The 12523-nt window shown below is 41.0% G+C and overlaps 1 protein-coding gene across 1 annotated transcript in view; it reads left to right on the top strand.

The window, feature by feature from the left end:
* The window catches only part of insra (insulin receptor a), a 51669-nt gene that overhangs the window by 15532 nt on the left and 23614 nt on the right, over positions 1–12523 (top strand). The window contains 1 exon segment of the mRNA XM_054596853.1: positions 11742–12078. Coding sequence (XP_054452828.1) covers positions 11742–12078 — 337 coding nt within the window.

Genomic DNA, 12523 nt, shown 5'->3' on the forward strand with positions numbered 1-12523 from the left:
GGGTTGCGTCCTCCCCCTTAGCCACCGCAGCAGCTTTCGCCAGTGTTTGCAAGATCTGTTACATATTCAATGAGCTCCCATAAAGTGGAGAACCGCTCTTTGCAGATGCCAGCTTCAGATTGGTTGGACACTGTCCACTCTGGTAGCCATGTGTGTCTCTGCAGCGTGTTGGTGGAGGGAGACCACTGTTAGCTTCATGCAGGCGGTCACAAATGGAGTATTCCTATGAATCACATTTCAGCCAGGTCAGGGGAGGACTTGCTGCCGGACCTTTCTTGATATGGATATTCCAAATTTACTCTTGGCTCACATCACATATGTCCGTCCACCAATCACAAGATGGACTTGGAGATTTGTCAGGGTCAGTGTGTGTTTGTGTGTGTGTGTGTAGGGGCAACACAGACATGGGTTATAAATCACACAGGGGAATAACCTGTGTGTGTGTGTGTGTGTGTGTGTGTGTGTGTGTGTGTGTGTGTGTGTGTGTGTGTGTGTGTGTGTGTGTGTGTGTGTGTGTGTGCGTGTGTGTGTGTGTGTGTGTGTGTGTGTGTGTGTGTGCGACACAGACATGGGTTATAAATCGCACAGGGGAATAACCTGTGTGTGTGTTTGTGTTTATTTGTGTGTGTGTGTAGACAGATTGGACAGCTATTGTTTAGTCGTGTTGCCAGGAAACAGGAGAGTAACACTGGTATAATCGTGGATATGAACACATCAGTCATTCACTCAGGCTGTATCACAAGGAAAAGTGAGGTCACCAGTCACTACGGAGGGGTGAGGAGGGGTTGAGTGTGTTTGGTGGGGGGGGATGCGTCCCGCCTCACCGTTGACCCTCAGCTCTTCTCTCTGCCGACCTTGTCGCGGCTCCCACACGCAACGGTCAGCGCTGGCGCCACGATCCTCTTCCACCCTGAACAATGGCGGTCGTAGAAGTTCATGGAGAGTTCTTTACGATTGTTTCCTGTCTTTGTTGGTCTGCTTCCTCTCCGAGGTTATGAATGGACACGGGGGCCTAGGGTGTCACCCTCGGTAGCGGCAGACACTTTTATGAGACCAAAATACTGATGGGTGACCCGTGTGGGTCAGCAAGGCCGGAAAGAGGACAAATTTAGCTGCTAGTAAAACTGTCTGTGGGGAAATAGGAGGATATTGTTACTGAGCTTAATTATTTTGAGATGGAAGTGACCCCCGATGTGACAAAACATGAAGAAACCATAACTTTATTATATTGTCCTGACTCTTGACTTGCCTGTATATCTGCCAACGATGTACAGCCTCTCTCGATGTCTCTCTGACATGTTTAGGGTTGGTGGGATTTCTGTATTCGTAGCCTGCGGCATTGCCTTAATGCCAAGCCAGCCTGGTCTCTCTCCCATCACATTAATCATTCCTTCTGTTTCTATTTTAGCCATGGCTCCTCATTCGTTCAGTATCCTCTTGATTATAATATTATACCTTTTTTTTTTAAAGCTTGAATCTGCAGGTTTCTGCTCGTTGTTGCATTTACTGCAGCCGCCAGGTAAATGAAATTGTTTTTGGAACCAAACAAAGATGGAAACAAAGATGATACAAGATCTAGACTTGCTGAGCGTTTCAGCTATTCCACTGAACGAAAGTGTCCTCAAACCACCAGCCAAGACAAACTTACTTTCTTCAAAATGTGCAAAATATATTTGCTGTCACGACACTTCAATATGTACTGTTGTGATTTTATTACCGGACTGCAACCTCCGTTCAGAGATCTCACATAGAGTTAGTATGAACATCATCCAATAATAATATATACTGTACATGCACACATGGCCACAGAATTTACAAGGTGAAGGCCGTTTGTTCTTATTGGCTAGTAGATTATCTATCCAAAAGAAGCATTACAACGCCAGCCTCATGTTTAAATTCATCTCCTTTCTTTATTTGTTTCCACTCGGCTGAGGCTTATAAAGAAACATTCAGCTCGTCTGCGAACTGTTTGTCTCCCATCTTTGTTTTCTTTGCTTGCATCAGATAAATGCTTCTTCCTTTTTTACATTTTGTGCATAATGTTTTAAGTTCTTGTAATAGTGCAGTGCCCTTTTGGAGCAGGCCGATTGCTTGGCATTTGGAAATGCTGCTTGCAGCATTCTTGAGAACAGTTAATCTCTCGCTGACTCCAGGGAAGGGAAGAAGAGTTTGATTGTTACGTTAGAATATCCAGCAGCAAAAGTGAACCGCAGTCAATGAGCTGCAGCCTGTAAAGACCCGCTGACGAAGTCATGCTCAGGTCTGTCCGCAGAGCCCCCAAGTCCCGCCCGCCCCCCGCTGCACAGAACGCTATTTATTCAAAGCTTATTCATATTTAACGTGGCGCGTATTCATGCAGTAAATCAACACTGCACATTAGCAATTCACCCGCCAAGTGTGAAGTAGATCAGATCAACAGTTCTCGAGATATGCAAAGGATATTACAAACACATGTATATAGACAGAGATTCCTTGCTTTAATGTAACAAGTAAAACATTTGAATGAAAGTTTCAACCAAAGACAAGCTAAAATTGATTAATAATAATAACAACAAATCACGGCTGGAAAGGTTGAAGTAAAAAGGTCTTGAGATCTTTAAACATTGAAAACACTCAACAAAACAAGAAAATACAGCTGCTGTGCTGAGGCTGACATTTGAATTAGCAAAGAGGCATAACTTGAAATTCACACCGTCTGTTTATTTTCCACTACTTATGTTATTGTGTAGATTACAATGCATGGAAAAAAGGATTTTCTATAGAGGGACCTTATAACCTAATTAGTAAACTTATTTTGTTGTATGAAAAAAAACTTTGGTTTCTAATCATCCATGTAAATAAAAATTAAAAAAAGGAATCAGACAGATGTGTAAAAATCCAGCCTTGACAGTCTCTTCATGGTTCAGTATGCGGAGTGCTATTTTACAAGCCTAAATCCAGAATGCTCTCAGCCCCCCACACACACACACACACACACACACACACACACACACACACACACACACACACACACACACACACACACACACACACACACACACACACACACACACACACACACCCTGAGTCCTTTCCTTTGAGCTGACTTAACTGCTCTGGCACTCAGTCTTGTGGAGCTGCACCCTGCGAACCCTCGCCGTTCGGCTCCTGGAGCCATTCCCATGGAATCCCAGACATTTCAGGCATTCGTTAAAGCTGGGCCGACAAGCGTTTCTTCGCCGCAGAACCCGCTCGCATCAGACCTACGGGAAAATGTTTCTCTTTATCTACTTTCGCAAGTTACAAGAGCCTGTGATCCAGATCTTTTATTACTTTCTATTTAATAGTGGTTGTATTATTTGGGAAAGTAATTTTGTGTTGTCATGGAGATCTGTTTCCATGTGTTTTTTTTGTATGCTGTGTGGCAAAATATCACCATTGTTTAATACCATAACACCTCAGTCCATAAAATGGCACTGATGCGTCAGAGCCAAGCCTTTAAAAATTGTTTTTTTGGACTCAAGGCCCAAAATGAAAGAAGAAATGAAAACCTTTACCTTTATGTAATGGTGCTCTTAAAAATGTTTTTTGTCTAAAGGAGTTGATTTTGGCATTTTAGAGCCTTAAAGGTGGTGAGTGAGTGTTCTTCCAGCAGTACAAGAGTAAAACAGAAAAATCTATTGTAAAATGTTGATGTAGAAAATGGCAGAAGAAGTGAACATCTAAAACTGAAGAGTAACTTTTGCAACTTGCATAACTTTAACAGTTTTGCTTCTTTTTGTTTTCTTCCATTGGTGGTATTAACATGCTTTATCGATTTATATCGTTTTTGTAACTTTCCATCGTGAGTCCCACATTGTTTCAAATCGGTGGAGTACTGTTTGTTGAGTTCTCCAAGAGGACTTCTCTCAGTTGGTCACTTGTCATGTTTACTTCCCAGTTTTTCTTTTTATTCACATAATCTGTTGTTGGCACTGTTGAACACCAATAAAAACATGCACTCAAAAGACACAAAATTCATCAGCGGAACCTGTTCTGTAGTCGCTTGGATTAGATCTAATTTGTACGACGCTTTAGACAAAAGCGTGTGCCAAATAAATAAACATAAAAAGACTACACTAGCCAAAGGGCAGCCAAAATCATTTTCTAAATCCAAGAAAGTCTTTTAACTGACTTTCTAGTTTGACTCTGTTTTTTGTGATTATCTTCCCCCTAATATTTCATATTTATTTTTACTTCTTACCTTTTAGTAAGAAAATCAATTGTGTTTACATTTTGTAAAAAGACAAAGAGCGTCGTGACGTTACATTTATGAAGTAAATGCCACATAAATGGTTTTGATGTAATGACGGGTAGTCAAAACGACCACAGAGCTGGTGGTTATTCCAGCCTGACACTGAGCCGTGGAAGGAAATGAAGATTCAAGGCCGCGGCGTGCGTCATTTGCCTGTAAAGCAGGCAGAGTAATTGGCCATCAATGAGTGCTCAGTCTTTATCATTTCTATTCCAGTCACGGGCAAACTGGATATTCTGCCTTCAGATGAGAGGCAGGGCCACATTAAAAACAAAAAGTGTTTATCCATGTTGTTTGTGTGTTTTTGTTCTATTAACGGAGGCCGGGGCCAGTTAATGAAATTGTTTACGTTTCCTGTTGCTGTCGGAGTCATCTCCACCAAGCCCTGCTGCTGCTGCTGCTGCTGCTGCTGCTGAGTCAGACCAGCTGACATGTGGCTAGTGCTGGGAAAAAAAGTGTAACCTTTATCTATGACGTACTTAATTCTGCTTTAATTTGAATGAGATTGAACATTTTGTCTTTGGTTTTCTGTGTCAGATGAGACTAAATCAATTAAATTATATTAAAGCATCACTTACTGCTCAGTCTAGGTGAATCTCAGATCCTGCTCATGCGTTTTTCTTGGTTTAAGTTCTGCAACTTGCGGAATTGTTTCATTATCAATTAATCTATTCATTTGCAATAAAGGGACCAAAACAGCAATAAATGCCCATCACAGTTTCCCAGAGCCCAAGGGGATCTCTTCAAATAGTTAGTTTTTTAAACCAATTGTCCAAACCCCAAAGACATTCAGTATACAATTATATATCTTTTTTCAATCAATCAATTCATCATTAGTTTGAGAAGCTGTAACAAGCAAATATTTGGCATTTTTGCATGAAAAATAATTCTTAAAATACAGATTCATTTTCTGTCAATAGACTTATCCATTAATCAAACAAACTTTTTCAAACCAATGATCTATTAAAAAAGAGAAGGAGCACACCTTCACATTTGTGATGCTAGAAACGTTGATTGTTTGGCTTTTTTCTGTTGATAAATGACTTAATTGAGTTATCAATCAAAATTGTTACTTTTTGTCAGTTACTGGACTTCATCTCTATCCAACCTTTTATTAAATGCTTTATTACTTGTAAATATCTGATCATAAGAATCAACACTCAACTTGTAAAAAGCCTATCGATTTGAGACGATAATCTGGATTGTCTTCAGTCAACAAAGCCTGAGGCTGTTTGAGTCATTAATAATTAATAGTTAATGCCATTAAATGTCATTGTCAATGACATGCATTTATAGAGAGTTTAACATTGAAGCATTTCCCTGATGTCCCTGTCTATGCAGGACTCTTTTCAAAGTCAACATCTGGACGTCGTGAGCTTGATGAATTGATTCATTGTTGATTTTATCCTTCCATCGTCATTCACTGCCATCTCCCTCTTGTTAAATGTAGAGAGGGAGCTTCAGTAGGCAGAGACGTGTCTGAAAGTGGAGACAATATAACATCTGTCCCTCACTTGTAGAGAGGAAACCAGAAAGCAGCTCTGAATTAATGACATTATGAGAGCAGAGACCAGTAATCGCACTAAAGCTTAGTTCATATTCAAGGTAGTGAAGCACAAAATGACAAAATCACGGCCTGCGCTTCGTGCTGATAAAAGCAATATTAACATGTCTGAGGATTTTAATATGATGGCCAATTCATTTTAAGATGCTTTAGAAACACGCAGTCTCATAGATCTATATTTCAGTAAATATGTTTTTGCCAAATCTGTTTTTTTACAGGATATTCAACCTTAGTTTCTTTATAAGCATGTAATACTTGACTCGCCAAGCACTAGTATAATCAAAGCTTTAGAACACTGTCAGGGATTTTGATTCTGTTTCTTGAGCAAGAAATGTTAAAGATGTATTAACTATTCTAGTAAATTGTTAAGCTTTTTGTATATTTCTTTTCTCCTTTTCCATATTTAATGCATGACCTCACCATCCCTTAACATCTAGTCAGCTGTTGTGCTGGACCGCCAGTGAGTTTGAACAGTTAATGAAGTCGCTGCTCTTTTATTCTGTCCATTTTTTTTTTTTAAGCTGCGGACAGTGTGGAAACTTTGAAAGTTAGCCGTTTTAAAAAGCACTTTATTTTGTTGTTCTTTGGATTCTTCACTTCTGGTCCTTCAGCAAAAACCTTCTTTCATAAGAAACTAAATACTACCCTTCTCATAGCCGTGGAATTTTAATTACCAACCGGCGCACCACCGCAATCCCGTTTGGCATTTTCTGGGGTCTAATATGATCTCAACGCAAAAAGCCTGATTACGCTGCTGTTTTGTCACTGCCAAAAAAAAGAACTCGGAAAAACTCCCCACAAAATGATTTTAGAGAGGAATGTGGTTAATGACGAGTACGGAGGCTCTTGATTTCAGGCAGATCTCCGTGCCTGTATAAATACAATTACTATATATACAACATTACAATACTAATGGCGCGCTGGTGTGCATTTTGATGTTCGTAGAAAAAAAAGAAACCTAGAAATAGATATCTCTTCATACAGTGTGGTCGCAGACAAGGAACTGTTTATGTATTATATGAGTCATTCCTTGCAAGCAATGTGGATTCTTTCTGCCTTTTTCACACCCCACGTTGTTGAAGCTCGCCGTTGGCTGGCAGGCTGCGAAAAAATCTGTTTCTTCACCTCCCATTACCAAGTTGGCATCGCCCTGACGGGACGTATTATTCTCTGTCACACAGGGGCCTTGAGATGTGTTGGCTTGTTGTTGATGTTTGTTTCAGGCTGAGAGGATTGAGCATCTCATTGTGTGGCTCTGCACCCCCCACAGTGAAACCTCTGCTCATGAGATAAAGAGCCAGGCATTTCTGCAGCATTATTTCCCAGCCTTCATGTGATCCTGCTGCACTTTGCACAAAAAAAAAAAAAAAAAAGCATGACAAGAGATCAGACTTGCCCTGACCAGTGTGCCAGAGGAACCAGAGTAATACGGATAAGGAGTTCAAACAGGCGATGCACGCATTCAGCCTCGGGACTTTTAAAAGACATATGTAGCTTAGCTGTAAACAAACGTAAGTCCAACTGCCGACCCAGCACTTGTCCCCCCAAAAACCCCATTGATTTATTGTTGTCAGGTGATTTTACGCTGTCCAAATGGAAGATAAGTAGTCGAGTTGCTGACAAGAGCAAACTCCAGCTGAGCATAACTAATTGACACGCTGAGAAAAGACCTCTGCTCTTCATGGACGGCGCTAGCTGAAGGGTCTATAATGATTATAAAGAAACTGGGCCCTTATTTAGAGATTTGCATGATTTAAAGAAAAAGAATGAAAAACTTCCCCCAAACAGTCTCCTCAGTGTCTCCTCACTCTGGGGAGATCAAAGATGGCTTCGGGGGGGCCCCACTCTCAAAGGTCGTCAGGGTCTCGACCTTGAAAACATTTTTGACAGGCACACAAGAAACAAGTCTATCTCCTTCAGTGTGGTCACTGCTGTTGATATGATAAAAGCCTCTATGATTGTCTGATGTTGACTAATACCGCTTATTTAGGATCAACTACCATCATTGATTTCAACTCTGCAGACACGGCCAAGTCAGTCGCTGGCCAAGTGAGCTGTGCAAATCAGTTGGACAGTGAGTGGTTTGTTTTGGTGCTTCAGGAAAGAAGTTGCCCACTGGTTCTCTCAGGTGGCACTAAGTGCATGTTGGAAGTCACTGGACTTAATTGACCCACAATAATCCCCTTTTTCTAAACTTTTTTTTTAAGTCTGCATCCACTGGTCGCCTCTGTCAAAAAATGAATCAGACATCTGCTTTGTTGCATCTATTATTATTATTATTATTAATATATACTCGGATTGAAAAGTAAAAAAATATATACATACATAAAAATGCCTATCAAGTTCTGAAAAATGACTTTAAATGTTTCTTCCAACCAGCAGATTAAAATCTAAAGATATGTCATTTAAAGTGATATAATGCAGAAATTCATTGCACTGGAGAAGCTTGAGTCAGATAAAGTTTGGAAACATAACAAGGGATTAAACGATTATCAAAATAGCTTCCAGCAAATGTTATGCTTGTTAATCTGTTAACTAACAGATTAATAGCCCAATTGTTTCAGCTCTAATTTAACCCTAAAGATGCCATGCAGAGCTGCAACTAACTGTTTTGTTTTCTTGTCTATTTTTCTATTAAGAATCAATAAAATTGTTTAGTCCATGAAATGTCAATAAAATGAAAATGCGCGTTACAAGTTGTGACAGTTATTCTTGTTTGGTCCTACCACGAATCCGAATATTTGGACTTTTTGCCTGATAATACACCTGAGATTCTTAATCGATAGTCAATCAGCTAATTGTTTCAGCTTTAATGCAATGTTCAATATCTGAACCGGGCTGTGTGGTTTCTCTTCATTAGAATTACTTACTGAATAATAAGTAACTGCCCGTTGCAACATTTAATGGATTTTTTGCTCATAAATAACACACAACCACTAAGAAAGAAAACATTTTAATCAGACATAATATACTGGACATAAAAAAAGATCAACAAAGTGTCTGAAAAACATACATTTTCTCATTATTTATTTAAGTTGACATCTAGTCAGTTTGTAGAAGCAGACATCAGTTGTTCAAATTTAATTTGTTCCCAGTCCGTTGAAGTTTGTAAAAACTGCTAATGAGTTGTGGACGTGATGAGACATGATGAGACAAGATGCATGGAGACACCGAGGTGTTCAGCACAACACTTACACAACATGATTGTCTCAGCGCCAGTTTGAACCCATTTATTGCTAAAAGCACCAGGTTTCTCTCAACAAGGACTCCTGAATAACAATATTTTCCTGGAGCACTGTGTTCATCCTTCTGTCAAGATTCATGTGCATGACCAGAAAAAAAAAATCTGAAGTATTTAATAGGAACTACATGTGCTTTAGATTAGTAGAAAAGCAGTCGATTCGTAGAAGCGAGGAGGCGGAAAGAGCAGAGCAGCTCGGACCCTGTGACTACGTAGCTCTTTTGTAGTTTTCTTTGCGTTTCCCACATTGCTGCTGCCGTCTGACTGGCTGGCTGTGAGGGAAGCGAGAGGGACGCAAAGGGTTAAACTGTGCGCCTGTCTTCCTTGGAGATGGGAGAGGCCATTTGAATGGCTAGCTTCTACAGCTAGCCAACACATTGGCTAAGGCTGAGGGTGGATCTGATGCTGGGCCTGTGCTCCGACATGGAGCCCTGCTGCAGGATCAGGAGTCACTGTGAGCAGACAGCAAAGCTTTTGTTTGTGTGTGTGAGTGCGTATGTGCATGTGTGCATGAGTACATTTGAGTAAAAAGGCAGCTTTTGAAATAAACTTTGGAGAGGGAAGCAAAACATAGTAAGAAGAGAAGATTTTTTTGTTTTTCAGGGTGGAAATCTCCTTCAGTGGTCTTTGTAAATCCTTTCTCAGAGTAGATTATTTAGACAGGCAGGCTGACGTTGATAAAGGTTGTTATATCATTTGTTTTTTTAGCACAATGCCCCCTTTAGCTCCCCCTTCACACTGCCGTCCTCATGTTGCTGCTGTCCGCCCCAAAAACACGCTCTTCATGCACTTCAGGAGCTTAGCTCTGTGAATGTGAGAGGACAGGGGGGTCCATGTTGTTTTGTTCATTTAAGGGCTGGACCTCATGACACTCGCGAATCCAAGCAGTTATGGACAAATGCTCAACAATAGAAAGCAGGCAAGCAAAGAATAACAGACTATTGAGAGGAATTGTGTCTTTTAAATGGAAGCACAGCACTCGATTCTCACATCTTGGTTTTAGTTCATGTGGCTGGATATTAGCTCAGAGCCGTAAAGGACACGCATACTGACAACTTTACGGTCTGACCTGTAACCTGCCCCCAACCTCAGCGACGATTATCCCCCTCCTGTCGAACAGTCTTAATGTGGCTCTAGTGGATGACAAGCTTATCTCAGCAGGCAGGTCAGTCAGCTGTATTTACCTCTGAGAAGCCTGCATCTATCCCTGCAAACTTGTCCTCACACCTACACTGACACACACACACACACACACACACACACACACACACACACACACACACACACACACACACACACACACACACACCACTCCTGAGGGTCTAATGTTACGCAACGGGCTGATTTACAGGCACGCACACACATGCAGACGTATGCACAAACAGCCAACCTACAGACTGGTCTCTGTCCTTAAATGATTGTGTATACGCCCCCAAGAAAACATCACTGAACTTCAGTGTGTTTGTTTGTTTGAATGTCAGGACACAGAATCTTTCAGTCAGGGTTTATAGCTGCCCTTTTTCACAAAGAGCTTGTGTAGGTCATGCTGCCAGAAAGAGGGCAATAGCTTTTTGTTAAGCTATGGTTATTTATCGTGGGTAAAGATGATGTGAGATCATTTGCATATCGTAAATTGCGACACAGTTTTGTGCAACAACTGCTGTGCTTCAACAAAGGATCCTTTATAAGTTGATATCTTAGTTATTTTTTGATGAATCCGTCAATGGTTGAATCTAAAAACCATCCATTTTGCATAACCCAAAGTGACAACTTCGTTTTATTCATCTAACAGTCCAGTATTCAATTTTCAAATATATAAATCTGAGAAAAACAGCACAAATGAGACGCTGGAACCAGTGACTATTTGCCACTATTGATTATTGCTCGGTGAGTGATAAATCAATGGCACAGGTATTTTTAATTCATTATCTGTCTATCAATAAATCAAATCATTGATTTGATTTATTGGCACTGATGTGTGATTTACAACATCAAAACATGAAATATAGTGCTTTTAGATGTTGTGATATATCTATCTGTCAGAGTGGTTCCCAAAGTTGGAAACCTTAAGGAAAGTCAAAGTGTCCCGCAAGATATTTTTTTTTGCTTTAAAAACAAAGGTGACATTTACATTAACTAAATATTACTCTAGTTTAGTAACTCATGAAAGCCTATGGAAGAACTAAAGAGAAACCAAGCAAAGACACCTTGCCATGTGTGTCACTCGAATGTCCTTATTTCCCCCTCTGTCTCACTTTCACCAAACCCTCTAAATTATTGTCTGTCTTTTTGAAACTATGGGAGGATCCCCACTGTTTGTATTCTTCATGCTTGTTGGCCAATGACAGATGGTCCTCTGGGCTGCTGGCTCATGCAGTGAGGAGAGATTTCTCACCCGCTGACAGAGATATCTGAACATATGAGATTCTGGGGAAATATTAAGATTTATTGCCATTGGAGATTAAAATCAGCTGTGTCACTTTGGGAACTGGAATCCTACGTAGGTGTTTGAATGCTGATAAGCCTCAGTTTCCAGTCTGTATTCCCGCAGCTCACATTCAGTTCAACACTTATATATTATACTTAAATATTTTTAAGTTGACTTAATAACCTTTACTATAATCTTTGCTTCACTAACTTTCTCATCCCTCTCTCACCTGCAGTGTGCCCTGTTCATTGTAAACATCGAGCCTGCACCGAGGACAACCATTGCTGCCACGACCAGTGCCTGGGCGGCTGCCTGAAGCCCCACTCGGCGGGTCACTGCGTGGCCTGCCGCGGCCTCCAGCACGGGGACGACTGTGTGGAGCGCTGCCCCGAAAACCACTTCACCTTCAAGGGCTGGCGCTGCGTCTCCTTCGCCTTCTGCCAGGATCTGCACAACAAGTGCAAGCGCGAGAAGGAGCGCAGCAAGAGCCCAGACTGCCACGAGTACGTCATCCACAACGGGGCCTGCATCCCCGAGTGTCCCTCCGGCTACACCACCATCAACTCCTCCGCGTAAGTGGACCCTCATGCCGGTCTGATGGGCTCTTGATGGTCGGATGGAAGGATGTGTGATCAGTGAAGCTGGTTTAATATGCTAGATGCATACGCACACGTTCACGTCAGCATCTATTCCCTGGCCTTTACACAGACGACTTGTTGATTCTCCTGCATGTGTTTTTATTTCCCCCAAAAAACATCTAATTCTGTCACATTCTTAAAAATATAAGCAATGCCTTAATTTACGTTTTGTTTTTTTCCGCTTTGTACAAACTGATTATTATCAAACACACTCACAGGTGCTATGCAGTAATCATTTGATCGGTGTATTTGACCCAGACAGATCAGTTACACAAAAGGTAGGAAGAATAAACAGTAATGCAAGAAATAACAAGTATAAGTTTATCTAAGAGCAGACAATTATACACAAAGGATGTGATTTAGCAGTCAAATCAGATCA

Source organism: Anoplopoma fimbria, chromosome 3 (assembly GCF_027596085.1).
Source record: "Anoplopoma fimbria isolate UVic2021 breed Golden Eagle Sablefish chromosome 3, Afim_UVic_2022, whole genome shotgun sequence".
Taxonomy (NCBI): Eukaryota; Metazoa; Chordata; class Actinopteri; order Perciformes; family Anoplopomatidae; genus Anoplopoma; species Anoplopoma fimbria.